At 37.7% G+C, this 25,595-nt stretch overlaps 1 protein-coding gene and 1 long non-coding RNA gene across 7 annotated transcripts in view; one reads left to right on the plus strand and one right to left on the minus strand.

Moving 5' to 3' along the window:
- The window catches only part of TENM2 (teneurin transmembrane protein 2), a gene marked incomplete at its 5' end in the record, with an annotated part of 486,538 nt that overhangs the window by 266,675 nt on the left and 194,268 nt on the right, over nt 1-25,595 (minus strand). For 2 of the 6 annotated variants that reach the window (XM_083871599.1, XM_083871598.1), the window contains one exon: nt 22,760-22,843. The exons of the other annotated variants lie outside the window; for them this stretch is intronic. In XM_083871599.1, the coding sequence (XP_083727725.1) occupies nt 22,760-22,843 (84 nt within the window). The remainder of the gene's footprint in view (nt 1-22,759; nt 22,844-25,595) is intronic. 6 annotated transcript variants of the gene reach the window in all.
- On the plus strand, nt 21,658-22,020 carry LOC310915041. Its single transcript, XR_014591140.1, has 2 exons — nt 21,658-21,902; nt 21,950-22,020. It is a non-coding gene; the product is annotated as an uncharacterized lncRNA (long non-coding RNA).

The raw sequence follows: 25,595 nt of genomic DNA on the forward strand, positions 1-25,595 counted from the left end.
AAGCAGGTACTCACATCCGCTCAAGGTAAGGAGACACGAGTGAGTACCTGGAGAACAAAAGCTGGACTGCTGGGGCCTGTTTCCATGAATCCCTCATGCTCCTGCACTGGCACTTTCTATTTTGATCTCTCAGGAATCAATTAAAAACAGTCACATTCAGAATGTGGCTCTTCAATAGCTCTGCTGGCAGCAACACTTTGATTTGTTTGACATTTACTGATCAGCTGGTAAACTCAATACCGCAAATTCTAAGTTGCAGAAAGACAAAAGTAAGGAAGGAAAAACCACCACGAGGTTGGAAGAACAAAGCAGCCATTCCAGCACTCTATTAAATAACTTGAGACATAAACATGAGCAAGTGAAGGATCAAGCACTAGGGTTAAGTTGTGCTCACTGAAATTCCTTTTCTTACACCAAGTGTCTTAAATGGTAATGTTTCCCACTAAGAAAAACAACCCCCCATGAAATCCTCAGTGAGAACAATATTTCTCTTTTTTTTTTTTTAATTAGGCCCCTCTTCCTGCAACACTTAAGAGTAACTTATCAGGCTTTTAACACAATGCCATTAATAAAACATTGTCTGAAAATGAGGATTGAAATAATTAGAGCACCATGAAATCGCATCTTCAAATCCCATTAAAGCTGACTCAGACCATCATTCAGAAAAGTTACAGAGAGCTTCATGAAAATGACACTACTTTTAAATATTAAAGGATTCAAAGGACTTTTCCATTTATTCCTTCTCTTCACTGGTGCTCAGTGTCCATTACCAGCATATAGCTACAGGTGCATTTCTATGCTGATGCATCAGGATAGGAAAATCTAGATGTTTTTCTCAAAAATAAGGAACCAAAAAACCCCTAGAACCAACTACTGAAAAAGTCCAGCCCCACAAATGACCATTTATTTCTTAATACTACTCTAAGCATATTTGCACATAGTAACAAATATTAAGATTCCAATGAAAAACTTCACCACCCAGACAGAACAGTTGTGAGGATCTGGAAGTGTCACTGAAATTTTCAGGAATCATCCCAAAATGATCAAATTCTCTTCCTTCTTTTACAACACCAAAGAATAAAGACTTCTCTCTACCCAGAAGTTTAAATGGTCAAAATTACTTTCATTTCTGAACCCCATAGACAGAGTGGGAATCAAAGTACGGTTCAAAGGCACAGTCAGGTCCTCAGGCTAGCCCCAAGCACACTGAAGAACTACAGCTGGTGAATTTTTTTTCCTCTGTAAGTGCACTACTTACAATTGTGCTTTGGTTTCATTTAAGAAATACTATAAACCAAACCAAATTAGGCAGCTTACAATTTAAAGAAAAAATTACAGTGAAATGACAATTTCGTATTATAAAATGTAACTACTAAATCTTTTCCCCATCTTCTCTTATGTGTCATTGCATGTCCTTCTCTGTTCAGAGGCAGTGACAAAATTTGGGCAGAATCATTCCCTTTTACACCCCCACGTGACATAAAAATGAAAAGCATTAATAATTGTTACTGTTTTCCATTTAAGAAAACTTAAGATTAATCCCAGGAGTATTAATTCCAATTCTAATCCACAGTAAGGTTACAAATAATGACTGCTTTACACAGAGTGTGTGGTCCTGTTTCACCACCCTGCACTTCTCTTTGCTCAGGTGTTCAGAGATCTGTGACTGCAACAGTCTGGATAAAAATAAAATACATCTTTATATTTGAGTCACCTCTGCTGTAGAAGGCAGAGTCCTCTGCAGCCCTTTGATAGCAAGAGCACCAATGTGGGAAGAAGGGCAGCACAGATGAAGCACAGAGACATCCTGGAGGAGGGTCCTGGGTGTGGGAATCCTGCCCTGGCACTCACCAACCCCAAGGGATGTTCAGGGGAATGGCAGAATGAGCCTCACAGAGGGAGCTGACACAGCAGCCCAATAACCCACCCCAATCCCTGCTGTTCTCCACACGCACTGGTGTGGCAGAGGTGGAAGCAGGAATGTGGGTGCACAGGGACCAAGAGCACGCACTGAACATCAGTGCCTGACAATTCACTGGTGACTTTACAAAGAATGTCAAACATTTTCACTAATATGGAGCAGTGATGCTGTCTCAAATGAAGCAGGGGATAATTCAGCTTTTACAGGCTCCTTTGACAATGATGAGCAGTCCAGTAAGTTACACATCTTTAAGCATCTGCATAAAGATGCTTTAAAAACTTCTGCAAGAAAGAATTTTTCCTTCATCTACTAATGAACTATTTTGCAAGATTAAAAAAAATTCACTGTCTCCTACTTGTATCTTCCCTATGTAGTTAACTATGGCTAAGTACAGCAAAATCAGTCCTGCTGCAGAACATGAAAAGTCAAACAATGATTACTGCTGGAGTAAATGTGTATTTGCATCTAATTGATGTCAGTGATGCTGTAATGCACAGTAATCACAATTTTTGGCTTAATCCTGGGAAAAAAAAAAAAAAAAAAAAAAGAGAAACAAAAAGGGATTTTTTTCCTTTCCGTTTCTGCACTCTCTGAATTTGTAACAAGAAGATGTACTCAATTACTGTATTTTATTCACATAAGAAAAACACTGTCTTAATGAGAGCACAATTAGGACCAGAACACCTCACTAACTTGAAAAAGACTTTTTTTTAAACTTTCAAGTCTATGTAATTTTTCCTCATGCAGGTTAAGCTTTTAAACCACATTTACCTGAACCAAAGGAATATTTAAAATGCCATATCTAATTTTTCTGATTATGAACTAGGTCTTATTTTTTCATTGTATTCTGACCATGTTACAAAAAACCTGCCTATCAGTGGCAAGCATGACAATATAATATAACCATAATAAATATTAAAATCTTGGAAAAAATGCAATAAGGAAAGTATTTGATATGAATCTGAATTTCCATTCACTGTTGCTTCTCTATTTAATACTGCTGATAAATTTGGACAATATTGATTCCATCATTTAGAGCTTACAGCCTAAAAGAGGATAAAAAAATAATAACTGTTTGCATTTTGGGTGTATTTATGTAAGTCTCTATGGGAAACAGTGTATAAACAAATTGTAACTAGCCCTATATTCTGTGTATTCATTAACATATTGTTTTCATGTGATACTGTCCTGCAGGATATTTGGTTTTGGGCAGACAGTGATACTAAAATCCCATTTCCCTCACCATGCCCTTAAGGCTGTGTGCTGTAACAGCTGTGTCAAATTAAACAGCCACAGCTGGAATCAACAATGGGAGCATCATCCATAGCCCTGCTGGGACAGAACCTGTTCTGGGGCCAACACTCACTGCTCATGTCCACACTGCAGCACACAGGGGTTATCTGCCAGAACTGAGTGCAGGGCAGAGCAGAGAAAGTGACTAAAATGGCAAAACCAGAAATCAGTCCCTGCACCCCTTCCTTATGTCTGAGAGCACCCCAATAAAACTCTGCCACACAGGCTCCCCTGCCAAAGCCTGCTGAGCCTATCTGCTCATCGACAGATAATACTTGTTAAGCACATGTGAATTGCAAGATAGGATTTTTAATCAATATTTCATGTAGTGTACTAGAAAGTGCCCATTTGTACCTGCACTGGTGAGCTCCGCAGCTTGACTCAGGTTTTGCATAAAATATGGAATTTATTCCAACTCCAGAAAATTATCATACAGCGTGACTGACATAACTCATGGTCTTCTCTTAAAGAGAAAAAAAATCCTGTTAATACACCTCCACAAAATAAACAATATATGCTGCTACCCCTAGCCCTCCTTCCTCCCTGCAGACAGACTCAGCGTGTGGTTCCTGAGGAATTAGTTGTAGAAGAACTCCCCTGCTGACAGCAAAATGCCAAATGCACGTCCTGCACATGTAATGTGTCTGACATTTCCACATCTCACCAGGTTCATGTTTCTGACAAGTGCTTAAAAATATATGTCTTTTAAAAAGTGTTTTTATTGCTACCTTCCTATCTCTGCTTTATAATGTTTTAAAATGCTGTTTTACTCATGGAAACACCTCCACATTTGTCTTTTGATTTGAGGAGAAGTAATTGGTTTTTCAGGGTCAAATACCTTTTTGGAATCAATGGGTACATTTCAGTTGATGGATGGTATAAAAAGTGCAAATTTGATCTTCTTCAAACAAACAGAACTGTGAAAAACTGAGAAGACTCAACATGATTGACACGTGGGCAGCACTGAAAATACTTTAACACCCTACCTTCTTTAATGTTGTTATTCTCTGCAGTAGGAGACCTTGGGAAAAAATCAGCAAAACTTTCAAATGTTAAAGGTATTTCTTCCCTACTTCTATTTTTTTTTTCTCCCCATGCCCCTGTTGGGAACTTTCAAAAACCGAGGGGGATCTGGCACAGACACAGAAATGGTGCATCAGCTGCTGTAGTTGAGTCACTACAACCATTTTTCTTAAGACCAGCAGACAGCGTTTGCAAGAGTGCAGCACTAACACCTGCTGAACAGATTTTGTGCACACCTTGCAGAAGTCTTTGGGCATTACACACAATGGGCATTGTATTAATTTTTCTCAGAACTTCTAAAGTGCTTCTAGAGAACAGGTCAGTGCTCAGCTTCAAAATGTGAATCGTGCAAAGGGATTTTATCTAAGCCACCCAGAGACACCCTTGTTCTGTTCCTGGTTTCATGTCAAATAATTCTAATATGTATATCTACATCTACACATGTTTACATATATGGTTTATATATGCTTCTGAATTCAGGTTTGAAGTAATTTCTCCTTGTTAAATATATATTTTTCTCCCAATAATTATGATATTGTCAGTGACAGTAACAGTCCCTGATGCTAATGAAATTTTATGTATGATTTTACAGTGGGTTTCATTAATTACTATATTTCTTTTAGGCATTCAATTGAATAAATAAAGAACCCTTGGAAACCTCCTGCACACAATAAAAGTGACGAAGCCCAGAAAACCAGAAGAGTTTTTGGCTCTGCTATAGAATACCTGCACAATTCAGTAAAGACATTTTATCCTTCCTGAACTGTCAGTCTTGTACTTTTTAACTTTGTCTGTCCCAGCTCATGATAAAAATAGATTTCAAGGAAAATTAGAGGGTTTTGAACTTCCTTGGTATTCAGTCAGAGAGGTCATCCCTGTTTCAAAGGAAGACAGACCTTGTTGGATGCAACACAGAACAGCGAGTCCTCTGTAAATTCCTGCTATCTGACCCAGCCACAACTACTCATTTTTCCTTCTAGCTCACAATAGACACTGACAGAGTTACAAGGAGGATGGCAAACACTGTCATCAAAACATTTCTCACTTGAACTGAAATCACAATATTTCAAAATATTGCTCATGAATCAATAAAAGGGATGAAGTTTATAATTCCACTTAACAGAAGATAACCCGGCTCAATGCCCTTGAAAGAAAAAGAAACATGAGAGAGGACAGAGTGACTTCAGACTGGCCTAAGGCTCAAAACCAAGACAGCCTCACACTGAAGACATGCTCTTCAAGAGCTGAATTCCTTTTTTTCCCCCTGTCAGGATCCAATGTTGGTTTCCTGTTCTGAAGTGCCCACCTTCCAGACTACCACTCTGACTCACCAGCTACACTCAGCTTGTGATTGTTCTTGGCTACAGATACCAGGACTCAGCCTTCTTTGTGGGTATTTTTTATTCCTGCTTTCTTTCCTCAGAAATACCTTCTGGAATAACCTGTTTTAGAAGCTTACCAAAAGTTTTAATTTTTAACAAAATTTTCATAACTGACTGATTCCAGGCTCTCTGTCACTCCTGGGACTGTGAATACCCTAACACTGAGAGGAGGTTAATAAAGTTTATTTATCTGACCTGTCTTATCAATCTCTTTGTGTGCTGGAGACAGTGTAATCATGCATTCAACTAATTCTGAAGCTACAAAAACGATCAAATGTTCACCTCTTAACACATATTTAGGACATTCAAACACTAACATATGTGAACTGTATCCTATAATCGCAGAAGATAAAGTGAAGTTATTTTAGAAACTTTTTCTGATAAATTTTGACTTCATTAGTCTCCTACTGCACTTACTACATCCCCCAAAACATCTCACTGTCTTCTGTAAATGAATGAATGAATACAATCGGTTTTATAATTCCTAATGGTCACAGTGTCAGGCCAGTAGATCCCACACTGCTGCACAGGTGTCATTTTTGCCTTATTTTGCACAGTCCAGTCCTGCTGCATGCAGCATGATATGGCAACACTATGCATTATAGTATTACATCATTTATCCCAGCTGCAGGAAAGAGATTTTGCACATCACAGGACTCTCAGGAACTAAAAGAATTAATTTCCCTTCCTCCATTCCTCTCTTTTCTTTTTAATATTAAAGGCATATATTTCTTATAAGGCTTAAATATAACTCATTTGTTTTTAATTTTTAAGTTATATCTTTGACTCCTTTAAATTATTATCTCAATTTCAGCAATATCTTCCCTTGGCATTACATTACAGTAAATATTACACTTTATTACTAACTGCATATTGAACTGCTTCGTTTTGTTACAAAGTTCTCAAAGCCTAAAGAATTTCTTAAAACTCTTATCTAGCTAACAGATTGAATCGTGATTCTGGAACAGATTGAAATCTCCATAATGGGAGATCATATTAAAATTCCTCTGTAAGTCTGCTACTTCTTAAATGAACTATTTAAGATGCAGGGGAATACAACTGTGGGGGAGCAGGAGGGAAAGAAGTGAACCGGAGAGTTCAGAAAAAGAAAGGAACACAGCACATGAGATACTCAGACTCGTTGACAAGGGAGCTAAAAAACACAAGTTGAGGGAAAAGCTGAGACTAATTTATTTGTTTTAACCCGAGGATGACAAAGAGCACCTGTCTGCTTGACTCAGGGATCAATGTGAAAAGCACCAGCCTACCTGGGTGAGAAATTCTGTCTAACATCAGACACAGCAATCCTGGCTTGCTGTGCCCCTACAAGCACCGAACAGCACTCACAGACCTGCTGAAGGCAAGGAGACAAAGCCAACACAGGAAACTTCTTTTATATTTTCATTTTATTACTTCTGTTCCCTGCTTTATTTACTAACATCAGAATAACCAGATCTCACAAAGTCAGCACCAGTGGAAATTCAGATGGTAACACACAAATTTTTTATTTATTTTGTGCTCCATGTGCATGATGCCACTTAAAGACTGCTCTAGGCACTCTCATTCCCTATATAGTGTGTGAACATGCAGTGACTGCCTTCAGTCAGGCTCAGAAATAGGATTTCAGCCACAACAGGACACATTTCGACACACAGGTTACCAACAGCCCCAAGTTACTGTAACTAAAAAAACAGCAAGGAAAATCACCCGCAGCTCACCAAAGTAAAGCCAAGGGGTTCAGCTCCAAGAATCAGGACCAAAGATTACCCTCAGGCTTTGACAATCAACATGAAAAAGGAAAAGAAGAGCAAATTCATGAGAGGAGCAAGAGAAACATTACATTCAATGCCCAGGATTTCTTCTGGATATTGTGTGAGACAGCCTTGACTGTGGAACCAGGAGTGCCCAAACTGCACAGAATGACAGCACCAAACAAACTGGGAAAAGCTTTCTAACACTGAAAACCAACCAACCAAAACTTTATTGTGTCTATAACACTCAATCCTTTTTTCTTTTTTTTCCCCACACAGAGTGAGACTATTGTACTCTGTCTTTGTCCGAACTCCACTGGTGTGATAATGTGATGTTGCTCTAATTTAACCTCATTATTCTTTTGTCTTTCCCAAAGTGAAATGCCGCTTCTCTCCTTCCCTTTGAGGCTTATCTCAAACAAATGTCTTTGTTCTTAATGAGACCAATCCATATGTTTGCTCCTGCATATTGTGTTCAGTTAATGGGAAGATTTTTCTAACACCATAAAAACTCTTCTATTATTTGTCCCAGGCAGCGTTTTGTGTTCAGTAACTGCTGTAACTGTTACCTTTGACAAAATGTCCCACATCCAATATGTTCTGCTTCTGAATAGTCATCCCTCCCTTGAACTCAAGTTTATTTATGTCCCTTCAGCATATGGGCATCTCCTTTCCTCAATTTCTTACCTTATCATCCCCTATGTGTTTAAAAACCTAAATACACATTAAAGGCATTGATCAGGCAGCCTGCAGCAAAACACTACACATCAATTGATGCATTAAAACTTTAATGTAGGTTATTTATCAACAATTAAACTTTTAAATATTTGCTTTGCTGATTACCAATAAATCAACAGATAGTCATTAGGAGAAATCTCATTGTTTACTTTTGCTGTTTCATAGCTAGTAATCAATGAACAAGAATTTAATTATGTATGCTAACTACTCAAGATTTTTTTTTCAATAAAAAATAGAGATCTGTATAAAAACAACATTAGAACAACCCGATTACTGTGAATTTTGTAGAAGTGTACATGCACACTATAAAAATACGAAGTTCACTGATATTATTTGCTGATCTAAGGTGCAATAGCTTAATGATTTCCTTGATTTAAATGTAGACTCCTGCAGCTCCAACAAGGTGCTCTGGCAGCCAGACAATGCCATGGCACTGTCAGGTCTCTGGTAGACCATGTTTCCATGTGATGCCACCTTCCACCAGGAGCAACAGAACTGCCTGGCACAGACCTGCAGCCCTGCACTCCCCATGGCAGAACACGATTAATCCTGGAAAAGAGCTGCTGTTATCAGGCACCCCGTGTGCGTGCTGATGTTTGTTGCTGCTTTGCTCACAAAGGAATGCAGAGGAGCCCTAGTGGTTTACATAATATTCCTGATTTTATTTTTAAATCGATCTCCTGGCTCTGTAGGCAAAATATGAGACAGAACACAGGAGCTCACAGGATTGATTCCAGACCCTTTGCATACAGGATGAATAACAGCTGTTCTGCTTTAGATTATGGTGACCATGGGCCTAACAATTTAAATTCAAATTTATCTTTTAAGCTTAAAAGCAGTGAGAAATGTCTTATGGACACATAATTCAGTTTTGTCTCAAGTCCTTTCCCCATAAGACAAATCAGAGTTCTCCCAAATGCTCTGGCCCACTGTAGTCTAACCACTAATGCCATTATTTTGGGCAAGTTTTCAATTTCTCATGGCAACCTGCAACTGTGACAGGGTTGACTAAAACAACTTCCTTTTGCCTAGGGAATGAAATATGGAAAGAGAATACATGCCTCTTCACAAAGGGCTTAACATCATTATTAAAGCACCACCTTTAACCCAATTCCCTTGTTTCAGGCAGGCTCATGGAACTTATGTGATCAAATTTTATTCTCCCAAGAAGAGCTCAGAGTAGAAGCTGGAGAATTCTTGCTCCAGTTTGAAAACATACATCATCCAACAATTAACCCCTCTCCCAGGCTCCCTGCATGGGGCTGCAGTAGCCATCCAGTAACCATAGCTACTCATTTCAATGGAAAGAAATTGCTATGAATAACAATGAAACCATAAAATATGTTCTGAAGAGCCACACCAAATCCTCCCTGAAAGTTAGGAAAACCTTCCTAATGCAAGGGAAAAGAACACAGGCAAAAAAACATTTTGGCTTGATTTCCCCCAGACCTACTTATCTTTTCAGTAACATATCCCAAAAGTGGTCATGCATGTTGGATGGGACACCAACAGGAGAATTCACCAGCTATGTGTTGTTATTGTCTGATAAATAACAAGAAATTAGCAATCTTTGCCATAATCCTCATAAACCAGGTATGTACAGCCACATCTCTGGCACAGAACGGAAAGAGAAGGAAGGAAACGCTGTGTCAGTGTCTTGTGAAACTCGGCACAGCACCCAACTCTCCATTGCAAACTCACACAAAACATTCCAGGGCTGAAATTTTGATCCCGCTCTGGCAGGCTGCCAGCCTGTACAGCAATTGTCACTGCTGACCTTCCCTCGCACCTTGCCCGTGTTCTGAGGATGTGCCACACACACAAACATCAGCTCATCTTCCCCAGTACAGTGTGGGAGGGAGGGGAACACTTACAGCTCCTTAATTACTTACTTACAGAGTGATTTCTAGTATTTTTAATCCTGTTTATGTATGGAACTGACATCACATTCTGAGGCGGTGAACCTTTTGCTACAAATAGCAACAGGCTCTGTAACAGTGCTGCCTTTAAAGCCTGTGGATCTGGGAAAAACCAGTAGTTTATCACCTGGCATCCTCAGACAGTTTAATTTTTGACTGATACAGAAGTTGCAGTACTGCTGTCTCATGTGCAGCACAGCACTTAGGATCAGATGAGGTTTTTTGATGATATTTTGAAGATCAGCACTGAGAAATACTCTAAATTTGGGATTTATTTATGAATGGTGGGTCTGTCCTTCTTTGCTACTCCCAGTGCTGGGATAACCTGCAGCAGTTACAGTGGACCAAGCAAAGATCTGGGTTCTGAATAGATGAGAAATTCCAAAAATGGTTCAAAAAGCTCAAGCTCAGTAACAGAAGTGCTTATACTTAGGTCAAGATTATTAGGATTTCAGGAAACAAATTACAGGTCTCACACAAATTAATTATCTCCTTTCCATGTCACAGGGAGATTATTAATACAGACTTGTAGAACAATTAAGTTTGAAAGGGACCTCTTGAGGTCATCCAGTACAAGGGTCTGACCTCGAAAGCCAATCTTTAAGTTACATACGGTTAACCCCTCACTCACTCCATTCTTGAATAACATTTTGCAGATACCTATTTTTGATGCCTCAAATAGGAGCAGAAAGAGGCAGGGATGAGCTGAGAGCCCCCACCCATGCTTTGATGACATAAGGGGTGCACGTTTTGCTGGCACAAGCACAGGGAGTCCTCTGAACACAGGCAGACTTCAGCAACCATCATCTCTACCCGACGTACACTGCGTTCCTATGTTCAGACAAATTATGCAATGTGCTCTGATGTGAATAATGGAGATTATTTCTAGAACTTAGGAATTCGTTATTTACCAAAATCTATCCAAAATAGCTGACAGCACAGCACAGTGTTCAAGTGACTCCAGCGTCAGAGCTTCAGGCATTGGAGCAAAAGTTTCTCTTTGTCAGAGCTGGAGTGATCATAACTTACTTGGAGATCAGGAGCACTGTTTCAAAGCTTGTTTACTGAATGATAAAATCACATCTTCCTGGTAACCCCAAGCATGTCATTTATCTATTTATCTCCATCAGAAGAAAGCCTTTAATGAACATAAAGGAAGTGTCACCGCTTATCACTAACAAAAAAATCTGCTAGCAATCCTGATTCTCCCAATTTGTGTGTGACATGGAGGGGAGGGAAGGGAAATGTAAGCATTCATGATTATGAGCATATAGAAAAGCAATAGATGCCATTTTCACTTAATAAAATATCTTTGAAAAGTGTGACTTAGAAATAAGGATCTTCCTTCTCCATTTATTATGTTTTTAGCAACTCTTGCACATTAACTAATATTCTGTCCTCAATTTTCTATTGGTATCTAAATGCAAATCTTGCATTTTTTTAAAACGAACTATTACATTTACAAGGAGCTGTAAATGTAATACTGACATTTCTTTGAGGTCAGATTTTTTTTCTTCTTTAGAAAGAAATGAAGCAATAGTAATTTGTCACATAACTTGACTGAAATATGTGCTGCTTACACCAACACAGATCAGCAGGTGCACTGTGCCTGAAGATCTCCCTCCTACTATTACTTGCCAGGTAAAATTTATAATACACCAAGATGAAAATTAAAAGTGAGACTGAACAACCTCACCAAGCTATGGAACTCCAGGGTTACAGATGTTGAAGTAGAGACAAATTTGGAAGAATGATAATTAAAGTTACAGTTCTAACAAAACATATTAAACTGTCAAAAGCCAACTCAATTTTATAGGAATATTATAAATAGCAACATTCTAGAAAAAAAAAAATCTGCTGAGAATATTTGAAAGCTCAAACTGTAGTACACAGTCAAAAACACACCTGAGTGTGTGAATGCCTCAGTGCAACACAGAAAAATAAAAAATAACAATAAATAAACCCCAAAACTCACAAAAAAAAAAAAAAAAAAAAAAAAAAAAAAAAAAAATCTGCCAAGAAAAACCATATCCTGACTCAGTTGCAGGAATAAAACATCTTGGATTAACTCCAGATCTGGCAGGTAGTTAAGGCTCCTGAGGATCAGATATCCTATGCTTTCAGGGCTTCTGGAGCACCAAATAAACAGTGTAGATAAAGCTACTTTAGGCAGCACTAGCCAGGAAGGGCTGATGCTGTCTTTAAAAGCATCCAGGAGAATGATTTATGTGCTTTGCTTGTGCACTAAACTTAAAGAATGATATATATGATATTCCCAGGGGGAAAAACAAAACAAAACCCAAAATACAACATCAAAAAAACCCAAACCAAAACAACAACCAAAAAAACCCCTCCAAAACACCTCAACCTCTCAGTTCTCTTTCCATCAATATAGAAACTGTTTTCTTTCAACACAGTTCTGTTCACTTTTGATTAATTTTCAGCTCTAGAGTACAAATTGTTGAGTGCCTTAACTGGCTGATTAGAATCCAATACAAGGTATATGCTGCAGTCCTTTTCAACAAATTCTTCAGTTTATTGAAGAAGGAATGACACTGAAACAGCTGTTGGAGTACATTTAGCACTCAGATTATATCTCATGTATGTTTATCATAGATTACTTACACTGTGTGTCTCAGTGTGGTCACTCAGCAGAGCAGAGCTGGTTCTGCAGAGCAGATTCAGCCCTTTGCCTGCCCTTCCAGGGGCATTTGGGAACACTCAACATCTCCTCACCCTGCACCAGCCCTTGATCAGATGAACTACCCTGACAAGCACTGTCATTGGTGAGGTGGGCATCAACAATTCATAATGGACATGCACATCTCATATCTAACATTGCAAATTCACTAAAACCATAACTTAGCTTTTCTTTAATGGAATTTGTTTTTGTTTTTTTTCGACACCACACTGGATGCCAGTTTTCAGCTAGCAAAGAAGTGCCACAGAGTTTATTCCTATCCAACCTTCAACAAGGTACCTGTGAAAGAGCCTAACTGATTTGAATTCTATATTTTCTTAATATTCGTCAAAGAACTGAAAGAACACATCAGAAATGTTAAGAGCTTGAAAAAACTATAATTCTCAACTACCCTGCTCTCTTTAGGAAGCACACTCAGCATAACACACCTCAGTGTATTTCTGGACATGTAACCTCTTCCCATAACAGAAGAAAAACTTTGTGTTTGCATCCTTCAGTTATGAAAAAGCAACAGTTTAAACCCAATCTAATTTTACTACCTCTTTAATTGCACCTTCTGGTGCCTCACGCCTGAGCAGTGATTTACGTTGAAGCTGATGGGTTCAAACAGTGCTTCCACAAATTAATGAGTGAGAATTACCCGAGCACTGAACCACAGCCAGCGTTTGCTGACACTCCCAAACCTGTGCTGGGGACACACTGCCTGCACACGAGCAGCAGCTGAGCTCTGCCATGGGGCACCCAGCTAGGGGATGGAACTGGGGAGCTGAAAAATGCAAGGTGACATGGGAAAAAAAAATATAACCCCAAGTTTTGATAGCTGGAGCTTATGGAGATGCCAATTATGAAATCAGATTGTTTATTTATTTTAGCCCATAGCCCTCAATATGAAATTCAGCTTAATTACCTTATGTCTCTGACAGTAATAATTGCCACATGCAAGATACGGAGGAAAAGGAGGCATGCAGTTACTATGGAGTAAAGAGAAAAGCTGACAGAGATCAGGTTCAAAAGTTTAAGTCTTTCTGGGAATTCAGAAAGTTACATTCTGTATGTTTTTCTATCAGAAATAACACAAGAATAGAACTCTTTGCATATGTATCTGAAAAAAACCCTGAAATTCTGTCACACATTGCCCTCCAACTAAAAGAAGTGTTCCTCTGTCACTCTGTTCACTTCATTAAGTGAAACCACTTCAAGAGTGGTTCCTGTGTTTCTCTGCTCTAAGGCAAGGAGGGTTTCTCTCAGCACAGGCTCACAGAGCACAGCTGAATACCACGTTCAGGTTAGAAAGAAGCAAGAACTAAAGAAGAATTAAAGCAGGTATTTCTATGTTGAGAACAATGAAGGAAAAGGAAATTTCTAAATGCTAATTTGATTGTCATGTAAAACAATGGTCACAAGCATGAGCCTGGACAGGGAACCAAATTTAGAACTTCATTTAAAATAATTAAAAGCTGAACAAGGAATTCAACTACGTGCACATATTCAGCATACAAAACCACGTTCTTCTGTATGAATTTGATGAGGAAAACAGAGTTAGAAAGATTGTGTAACAGCAGCAGCTGGTTTTATAGAAAGAAGATATCTTGATTCATATGAAGCAGCTCAGGTGCTTAAACTTTTAGTGATTTCAATATTGTCTACACAGATCTCCCTAAGTATTTGTGATTCTGTATCCACGCCTAAGAGATATTTCTATCCTTTCCCCTTCACACTTAACTTCGAGGCAATTTGATTTCTTCTATCACCACAGATTTAGAAGGATGGATCTGGAACAGCACAGTAAAGGAAGGCAAATATAATTTATTATTTTTTGTAATTGTTAACATCTGCAGTGCTTTTCACATTATTTCTGCTTCATTATCTAAGCAGCAGCATTGTATTAACCACTGTGAGAAGTGCACACGCCTGACATGACATTGCTTCCTAACACCACAAACTCTGAGTCACCTGAAATGGAATGCCAATAATGCACATCACACAACTGACTCAGAAAATGAAGAAATCTATACAAAACACATCAGTCCTATCTGTCTTCTTTATCTAATTCTATCCTTATCTTATTCTTAAATCTACCTGAAACATGTTTATACTAATTCTACCTCTGCAGAATTTGCATCTTAGAGCCTTTACTGCACCTACTGCACAAACACTTGTGGCCTTGATTTCCTGGTTTAGTCTCAATTTCCTCCTGTATCTGTTGATACAAACCCTCACTTTAAGCTGCAAAAATGCTGATATCAGCCTGTAAGACGTGGAGCTCACATGCTTTTTTACAAAATTTAAATCAGACAATGTTCAGAAACCAGCCTAGGGTGAAGCCAGATCTGAGATCCAAAAAGGAAGAATTCAATCCTCACTGCCATGAGTACAAGATAAGAAGTTTGACTGCAAGTGCAGGGCTGTTATTTTGATAAGGCTTTCTGCGAGAATGAGGAGTGACGGTGACTAAAAGAAGAGATGCCTTTTATTACTCTGAAAATGTCAATTCTAGAGACTAAAGCAGGCACTTGCTCAATCTCAGCATGTGGCTGTTCAGCCTGTGCTGGGTAAGAGGCTGTCAGGGAGGGTGCACAAGCTGTTTTTACTACTGAACAAAGAACCAATAGATGTTCACCTAAATGGGGATCTCATCACAGGATACACAAAGTCACATTCAGAATCCAAACTCAGAGGCAACATCTCCGACTAATCCTAAGAATAAACAACTATCCTTTGAGTAGAAAGGGAAGGGAGGGCGGCAATACAGTTTTGCCCTAAAAATGAATATTCTACAGTGCTCAAAGGCTGAAGATTTTGTAGGCTGGATAAGTAAGAGATGAAAATTTCTGGTTTGTAATGAGATACAAGGCACCTGATTTTTTTTTCCCCTCATTGCAGATCATTTACTTTTCCAAAATGCACTCAATTTCCCACTTCCACATGCTATTTAATCATATCAAAATCACGCTTTATTTTAGAAAAGGATTATGTCAGTAATTTTCAGTAAGCCCTTTCAGGGCCCTCCTGGCATTACCACCACATTCAATATTTTCATTAATTGGGACCAGGCAGTTCCGGCCATGTGGGATTTGAGGCACAGACTTTAACTGAGAAAGCAAAGCTTTCATTCTAAATAAAAAAGGAACCAAGTACAATCAACCATGGGCAGACTCTGAGCACAAGCACCACAGAAAACCCTATCTCTGAAGCAAATTCATGCTGATGAACCATCACCCAAAATCTAAATTATACAGGATCATATACTAACTCCTAACAATGCTGCTTAAGGACATAAATTCTGAAGAAGCATGAAAACCTTTTATCAGCTGTGTCTGTAAGTCTTAACAACAGGACAAATGCTTTGAACTTGCTTACAAATACTGAGCTCACCTCAGTAAGGAAATGGATTTCAAGACTTGGCCTATGTGAGTCAGCTTTTCACCTCTGCTTATTACCCCAAACAGATTTCAATCTTCAGATACAATCAGACCATCCACTACATTTCTATCAAAATTCTTGGTCTTCCACTGACAACTTCTGAGTGCAGTTTTCCACTGTCAAAGTAAAATTCTTCAATAAGCAGAAGGGTTTGCAAGTAACTTAGTCTAAAATCATGTGCAGTCATAATTTCTTCATTGCTTCTCCATATTTAAGATACCCTGTAATATAACATGTAATCTGTTAGAGACTATAAAAGTTTTGCCACAGATTGAAACCCAGTTTGGAGTAAAGCACCTTCACCTCCAGTTCCTAACCTAAACAAAAGAGTTTTTAGAAAAGCAAGCTATAGATATTGATCAAAAAAGCTCTGCTCTGACTTGCCACACTTTTACCTTTAACACTGGATTCAAGTAAATCTAAACTATGGAAATATGGCATGAGCATAAAAAATATGTATATAATTTATATTTTAAATCAGTCCTTTTTGTCCCCCTCCTTATTCAAGTTTCACAGCATACATATGGGTATGAATAAGCAAGGGAATTTTCACCCTTACTTCATGCACAGCAGCTTGAAAAATGCTTCATATTAACATAAATGATAATACACGTACATAAGGCTGTCTTTCAAAGGGGTTTGATAATTCATAAATGAAATGTTTACACAGATGAGGTCAAGCCAAAAGGTTTGTAATATAAGTATTTAACGGATGTAAATCTGTTCATCATTGCTAAGGAACATGGGATGACTTCAAATATTCACTATTGAATGTACTTGGTGCACATTTAGAGCAACTTGCATGAATTCTCATTCCAATTTTTAATTACTATGCAGTCTGTAAAGATAAAAAATCAAGAGTCAGATTGCTCTTTTTTTCTTTTATCAGAACAATTAACATTAATGACATATTGCTTCACAGGCACTTCTACACATTCATTAATAAAATAATAAATTGAATGAAGTTTGAACAAAAGTATAACAATACCTACAGGTACAGATGTTTAACCTTATGTACATTTCTACCAATGTTTCCTTAGCCAGTGTTCATCAGGAGCTAAAGCAAGGCTTAACAAAACAAAAAATATCAAACAAAACCCCTAGACAATTCCTTTTAAAAATATTTATAGCATTTTTTTCCCCAGATGTAATTTTCCTCTTGGACTGTATACAGCTTTATTTACATAACTTAGTTTTTGTGGGTTTATGAAACCATAAAATGAGGAGAAGGATTTCATACCATTAAACAGACCTTGGTGGCAGGAAGGAAAGACAATGAATTTGTTTTCACTTGAAACTTTTAGACAGAGACAGAATTCATGTCTCTTGCAGTCCCACCCTGGTTTTTCACCTACCAGAGAACAACATAACCAAATGTGGGGTCTTTTTTTTCCCCTAGACTTTCCATGGCTTTAATTTCTATCTCAATCTTAAAATCTTAAAAATTAAAAATAAATAGCCACCCATGCACACGGAGCTGCAGACATTTAGTTTTTTGGATTTATTAAAATCTACTCCCAGTGATAAGAACACAAGGAGGTACGATTTGGCACAGTAAACACAGGTTTAACAGCCTAATTGCTCGGATTTTTTGTGGATCATTATGCTAATGCCTCTGCAGCAAAATGCTAAATCGGAATTCCCATCACAAAGAATTCTCCTTGCTGACTGAAAAGGGAGAACTGGGACATCCTGGGGTGATGGGAAGAGATGCTCTTCGGGGACACACCAAAGGGATTTTCAAACCCACAGGAGCACCGAGCTCTGCCAAAGGGAGGAAAGCAAAGCCTGACACTCAACATCAGGAATGACAACTTTGTCTGCCTAAACCAGGGACTCAGCCAAGGACACTGTGCCTTACAAGGGTGCTTGGGAGGGACATGGATTCATACAGGATAAGATACTTGAGAGAAGATGGATTCACACAGGATAAAGCCATACTCTATACAAGCAAACAGCTCTCTATGTATGAGCACTTTTATTTTGTCCAGAATTGAACTGGACCTTGAGATAAACCTCATTATTTTGTCCTCCAGGTCTCACTGTGCATTATGCTGCCTTAAATACATTCTCCTGTGTAACCAAATCTGACCCTGATCCCCCAGGACACCCAAACCTGCTCTGACTCCACATCCCCAGACTCACATATGTGTCACAAAACCAGGCTTGCTTGGAGGACTATGAATTTCATAGTGCCAAGGTTTTTGCTTTGGTAGAATAAAAGCCAAATGAGAATTTCTCCATGATAAATATGAATTTTGAAAGAACAAATATAATTTGAAATTTTTGATCCAACACTAAACCAGGTCAAAATAAAAAAAGAAAAGCTATCAACACAGTTAGTTTGTTAGCTCCTTATGGCACTAATATTTTCTTCAGTTTCCTGAAAAAGTTTTGCTACTGTTTTCTCTGATCCTGTGTCCACATTTAATCACCAAAAATGCACCTCCACCACACAGCAGATGTGTCATTAACTATTTCAGAAAAAAGGTGAAATAAAATCACCCAGCATGAGAAGACTATGGAATAAGCCAACACTAGCAGATGGTGTTTATTTTGTCACTGCTTGTGTTAAAAATTGTCACCTATTTCATCAGTATCTTTAAGGTAGAAGCTTCATGCAAAAAGTGGAAAAGCTATTTTTTATAAGCTGTCACAGAACTCCTTAAAATAAAATGACTTCTGTTTGTAGCTCCCAGTTTTTAGGACATGGTGCATTACACAGGAGATCGATTTGTATAAACCTGAGGTGATTGAGGGTTTTACCAGCAGCTCAGCCTTTCACCACTCAACCTCTTCTGTTTCTTAAGGAAATTTCAAATCCTTCATTTCTAATACTGGTGCTGTTCAGACAAATTCTGTAACTTTGCTCCTAGAAGAGGCACCTGGTAGAATTGTCAGTCAGCTTGTTTTCTTCTAGGACCCCCCTATGCAATAGGGTTTTACTTCTCCATCAGGATCCCCCACATTTTTGCTATTTTATTTTATCACCCACTTTTGGCTGTGTAGTTTCTGTTCTCTTAGTGACAGTTTCTTAAAAAACCGTTGCATGAGGAGTAATTGCACAACCCAGACTTGGCTGCTTAAAGAAACCTCTGCTAAAATCCAATGACAAACCCAGGTCTTGCTCGTGGAGTTTTGAAAGAACATCCACTAGAATTTGAACCTAAAAATCTCCTGTAAATTTAAATGCACTGCATTTTGATTGAGTCAGTCCTTTCTCCCTTCCTGCCAAGTCTCCTACTGCACTCCAGTTCAGGGTTGGCTTGCACACACTGTACCAGGAGCTGACCCTTTTGCCTGTATCATTTAATGAGGCCTCTCAGTGTTCTATTCATATTGTACCCTAAGCAGCACACTTCTACATTTATATATATTTTTTATATATATATATATATATACACACACATATACTCAACATCATACTTCTGGAATGCTTAAAAAACATTAATTATTTTGATAAATCACTGGAATTTTGTTACATTATTTTACAGCTCTGAAAAGAAGCCAGGGCTGGTCTGGTTATTTTGTTTGTTGGAATTTTTTTTTTTTCAATTCTAAATTCTTATTTTGACATAGATTTTAGATTTTTTTTTTTTGAGGGGGGAAGGGGGGGGGGGAAGTTGGGGTGGGTTGTTTGTTGTAGTTTTTTAAATCCACAAAAAATTCTTCCAGAAAAAGGAGTACTCAGAAATGGTGAGATTTAGGACTACTCCAAACACTAGTGAGGGGAGACATTTTTCTATAAGACATTTTTATTCTCTTTTTTTCCAGAGTCAGAACATGGATCTGACAATCCTTCTGCCTGTATTTCTGAATCACTGACCATTCTAATACCCATGTTCATCATGTCACCTCCTTTTTTGTGGCTGCACCAGTGGCATCTGTGACCTCAGCAAAGCAAAGGCAGAGCAGATGAAGAAAACTATCATTTATCAGAGCACTGGGAAGCAATCCCTGCTCTAGATGAGCACACATGAGGACTGGGTACCTTTGAAATGCAAAATCTAAGGGCTCTACCCGTGGTGACACAAAGAGTCCTCTTCTGTTGACACAACATGCACACTGCAAGCTTTGCAACACCCTTTGGATGCATCCTCAGCCAGCTGAGGCTTTAAACCAAGGTTAGTGCCATCTGTCTGGTTTTGGCAGCATCCAGATTGATGTAAAAAATCCTGTGGCACCGTTTAAAAGGAGCAGAGATAAAGCTTGCTTTTGGTCAAGTCCCTGGAATTATTAACATCAAAGATTTGGCTGATATCACCAGGCAGCACATCTGGGTCAACAAGCTCAGAGCACCTTTCTCACCACATTTAGAGCATTCAACAAACTATTTCACTACCCAGATCAGATTTAGCATGTCCAAGAAATTAGACTCATAGAAGTCATAAAAGGTACTGAGTTTTTCTGTTGTCTCACTTTAATTCTTAAGTGCATGTTAAATCCAGCCAGTAGCAAGCATTAATGCTACCAAGTATTTTTGAGTTGTGATATAGTTATTAACACATTCTCACATTTTTCTTAATTTCTAGAGCCCCAGACAAACCCAGTACCAAAACCAGAAAGCAATATATCAATTAAATTTGTTTGGATTGGGAAGAGTATTAAGTGGCAAGGAAAAAGGAATAAACCAAAGAGAAACAATATTTTGTTTCTATAAAAGCCTCAAAACTTCAAATGTGGCAAGACATTGTTCAGCTGGATGCAATTTGTTATGCAAAACCTTTCTGTGATCCTGGAAAATGCATTCAAGCATTATTCTTTGAGATTTAGTACAGCCTAAATAGCATAACCCACTCATTTCACCTGTCCCAAAATCCTCCTGCAACACCAATAATCCTGAACGCTTCAGAAATGCAGAGATATGTACAGGATCATTTCCATTTTTTATTAATTTCATCTTTATTACCAAGCATACACACACCACCTTGGGCAGTTTTTAGCATTGTACATCAGCACTATGGAAATTTAATTACCAAAAGCTCTGGCTCCCACTTTTTTAAGAAGCATGGAAACACAACAAACAGTCCTTATCTCCAGTCTGAAAACACGCTGAACACTCTTGGACTGCATTAACTAGGAAATGGTCAATGCTCAGCACTTTCCAGTATTTGATTTAAGAAACTGTTGGAGTATTTGCCCAGATACTGTTTGAGATCCAAAGAATAATGCCATTCACTAGTTTTTACAAAAAAATCAAGCAATTATGGAAAGAAGTACATCAGAAAATGAGGGTGATGAGAAAACTTCAGTTTAGGTCTCATTTGAATATTAAGCAAGCAGAGTATTATTCCTGGTTAGGGCCCTCATCCTGCAAAGCATTTACTTAAGTGCTTAAAAAAAAAAAAAAAAACCCAAACAGAAAGGCAACTTTCATGTATGCATTAGGTCAGAGGTGCAGTGGAAGAAAATAACAAAATCCATCTTACATCTCATGAGGCAATCAAATACAAGGTAAAATTTGCCAAGTTGAGGACAAAAGGCTTTACCAAAAACAGTCCTTGATAATTTAGCAAGGGCACATGCTGACACTATAGTTAGTGTAAGTGTACATATCCAATGAATGAAAACAATTTCTGAATACAAGAAATATCAAGAGGAAGATGGCACCGAATAATTATGGTTGTAGTAAAATTCCTTCAGATGTCTTTTGATTGATATTACAATGGCCTGACAATTTTTCCTTTTGCTAAAAAAGTGCCTTGCAGGCTTTTTTCCCCAAACATCCTCTTCCTCCCAGGAAGTAAAAAAGTAAAAAAAAGTAAAAAATGTAAAAAATTTAAAAAAGTAAAAAAAAGTAAAAAAGTAAAAAAAGTAAAAAAAGTAAAAAAAGTAAAAAAAGTAAAAAAAAGTAAAAAAAAGTTAAAAAGGAGTTGTACTCTCAGGGAAGCACAAGTGTGAACGTGTGTGGGCAGCACAAACAAAAAAAACCCACCCCATCCAGCATTGCACAATTCCCTACAAACCCATAAACCCCAACACAACTGATTGTTTTGCACAGCCCTGAAGATACAAAACTTCAGGGGCACATCAAGTCTGAGTGTCTGAATCTCATAGTCTTAGATCAAAAAAATTCAGATCAAGACTGAAGATGAACAGAGTCAAATCTTCCACTCAAGAGTCTGACTGAAGAATCTGTGAAGAAACTTGTGTCCCATTTAACCCTTTACCAATGGAATAAAACATATACAATTCCCTTTGTGAAAATAGAGGTGCAGGTACCATCTTGATTTAAAATTATGCCAGTGACTATCCAGATCTGTCATCTCTGCCATGTACTAGAGTTGTTCTCCTCTCATGGAATGAGCCCCACATCAGCTCAGGAAAACTGCTCCTTCACCACCCAGCCACATCTCCCAGTGAAAATCTCCTTAATCAGTTCAATCCAACCAGGAAGGTAATACTCAACAATGAGATGGAAATCAGTAGTAGAGATCAGGTTTATTCAACAGAATATAAATACCCAGGAAGAAAAAAAACAACCAACCAAAATCTCACAACACATAACAAGCAGAACATACACAGAACAAGCATTGCACAACACACAAGTTCTAAACTAAGTTCTAAGTTTACAAAGAATACAGTTTAAGCAAAATAAAAAACCTTACGTATTAGAGAGTTCTTTGTCTCAGCCAGCTGCTGCCAGCTTGTCTGTCTGTCTTTCAATTTCTCAGAAAGGTGTGTGTGAAAATCTAAATGAAATAAAACAAATAGAATTTTAGAGACGGCTCTTCTTTTCTTCCATTCCATTCACCTTTGGTGCAACACAGCCACTAGAATGTTTCACCTCCTCCCACCCAAAGCATTTCTCAATGGTAAGTAAAATACATTACTCCACATTATCTAGAGATAAAGAATTCTTTTATCTTGTTATCAATGACATAAAAAGGCAGATTGAGTAGCAGTAGTTTGGTGCAGCCTTGCTTTGCAGGCAGTCCATATACCCACTGTCAGCATCATTAACCACAAAAAAGGCCTGAGTGCATAAAAATCTCTCTGAAATCTCTCTTTGGGGAGAACTTAACCCAAAGGCCAGCAGTTCCCATACAGGTTGTACAGGAGGTGCTTAAGTTCATACTAACTTATTTTCAGTGTACTGTCCATTACTACTATAGTCAAATACATATCATTACATCCTTCTAAAGGGTAATTTTTGTTCCCTAAAAACAGACTCCTAAGATACATTTGGAAAATGAATATTTTCAGCTGTAATAAATAATTTCTTTTTATTGCAGCAGCATTATGACTTTTACATTGACTCTTAACATAATCAAGCCCATTCAGCTGCATCTCAACTCAGAACCAGTGAAACTCTATTGTTGCAAGGAGATTTTTTTTTCTTTTGTCTCAAAAAGTCTCTAGCTTTAGGAAAACAGATTTTAATACATACATACAAAAAACCCCCTATATTTTTGTATCTACTTTCTCCTAGACTAAAAAGAAAATAACTAAAATAAGCCTGGATTTTGAAAACATGACATAATCAGGGAGTCCTCTTACATTTGAAAAACTCAAAGCCAATTGAAATTTATTATTGAATTTCATAAGAACATCAAGAAAGTTTTCAGATGTAGTAAACAGGAAACCTGAAACCTATTTTTATTAATTTACATGATTTTCCTTGCAAAAACCAGCAAGACAAGAAGCCCAGTAATTAATGCATGGTCACTAATTCTTGTTTTCACTGTCTGTAAGTTTTCACTGGAAAATAATTTTACTCGTCGCATCTCACGTTCAAATCCTTCATAATATTTATAAGATAATAATTTAATCTTTCACCCAACACTCAAAAAAATCAACAGTGAAAATGTGCTCTGTAAACACAGCAATTTATTATATGGAAAGAAAAAAAGGCAACACATTGACACAAATAAAAAAAAGGCTGACCAAGACAATAGAAAATAAATCACTTTGCATGCTAGACAACAAATTAGCTATTTGTTAGGAGCAAAAATAATTGTCTTCAAGTGGAACAATGTGAGAGAATGACAGCTCCTGAGTCTCACACCTCTGGCTTTGGGGGGAAAAAGAATTTCAAGGGACAAGTTACAAACAATAAAAACCAGGTAGAATTCACTGAACTGGGCTCAATGTCTCCCTGCCACACAAGAAGTTAAATTTTGATAAGGTACAACTATAAGACATTTTTGGTACTTTTAGCTTTATTTTGATGTCCCAGACTTTTGCTTTAAAAACAAGGAAGGAAAAAAAAATATTTTCAGGAACACTTATCAAGGAAGATAATACAAGGAACAGAATACAAGTTAGGCAAAGAAATGTGAAGGGCAAAGCACTGTGGATATCAATGTAAAAATGCTGGTAAATAAAACTTTTTTGCAAATTTCTTGTTTTGATATCACCAGCAATTTTTCCCTGAACAAAATACTAAAAGTTGATATTATTTTCATTTTTTTTAATGGGAGAAATTAAATATAACTAAACACATCCACATGCAGGAATATATCAAAGAGGAAGTCACGGAATTGTTTCATTAAGCTTTTTTCCTTTTCTTTTTCTATGTCAAAATGGAACCGAACTCAAATACAATGAAATTCTTCTGCAGTACTTACAGCTAAATTAAACCATTTTAGCAGTTTGCAATTATACTATTTCTGTTATATCCCATTCTATAATACGCAAAGTTACAAAATCTTTAATGTCTCTATTTCTGTTTTAATACAAGCTTTAGCTTTCATCTCTCTTTTATGAGAAAAACCAGAATTAATTCATCAACAATTCATTTACTGATGTTTTATCACATTACCCTTTAAGCTTGTGTAAGTTACTCAATCTGCTATTTTCTCTTTCACCTGTCTGTGGTCACCTTGGGATATTTAATCCTTATAAAGGACACAGATGAGGACAACAAATTGTTCACCCAAGGAAGCTGAACCATCCCTCTTTTTATGGGAACCACCTAAAACTAACGGCTAAACCTCAAGACACCAAGAACTATCTCTCCAACAATTAAAAAAAAAATGTTGCCAATGCTCAAAGGAAAGAATATTTAAATGTTAAGACACTTTAAAATAGTGTCATCTGAAGGGAAGTCTCCGTGGGTATTACCTTCCTTTGACACTCACAGGGAGTTAAACCTAATTGCATTTAGGGTTATCTCTAGCAGCTACACTTGGAATCAACCATCCTCAGGAGGACTATTCTAACTAATCTACTTATTAGGCTTTTATTCAGATTTAGTGCAGTCTTTTATAAAAAAACATCTTGAAGGGATGGTAATGGATTTTGCAATTATCAGACAGGATAGAGCAGACTATGACCTACAATCTTTGGCTTTACCAAAAATTAGGAAAAAAATCTTTTGTAAGTAAATCCATAGAACTTTAAGTTAATTTTAGTCCCTATCAGACACCACAGTTATATCTGGAAAGGTAAAACCTGTGTGAATTTCCTGTGCTCCTCCCATACATTCCCTTAAAATACAAC

This window comes from Zosterops lateralis (assembly GCF_965231275.1).
Source record: "Zosterops lateralis genome assembly, chromosome: 14".
Classification (NCBI taxonomy): domain Eukaryota; kingdom Metazoa; phylum Chordata; class Aves; order Passeriformes; family Zosteropidae; genus Zosterops; species Zosterops lateralis.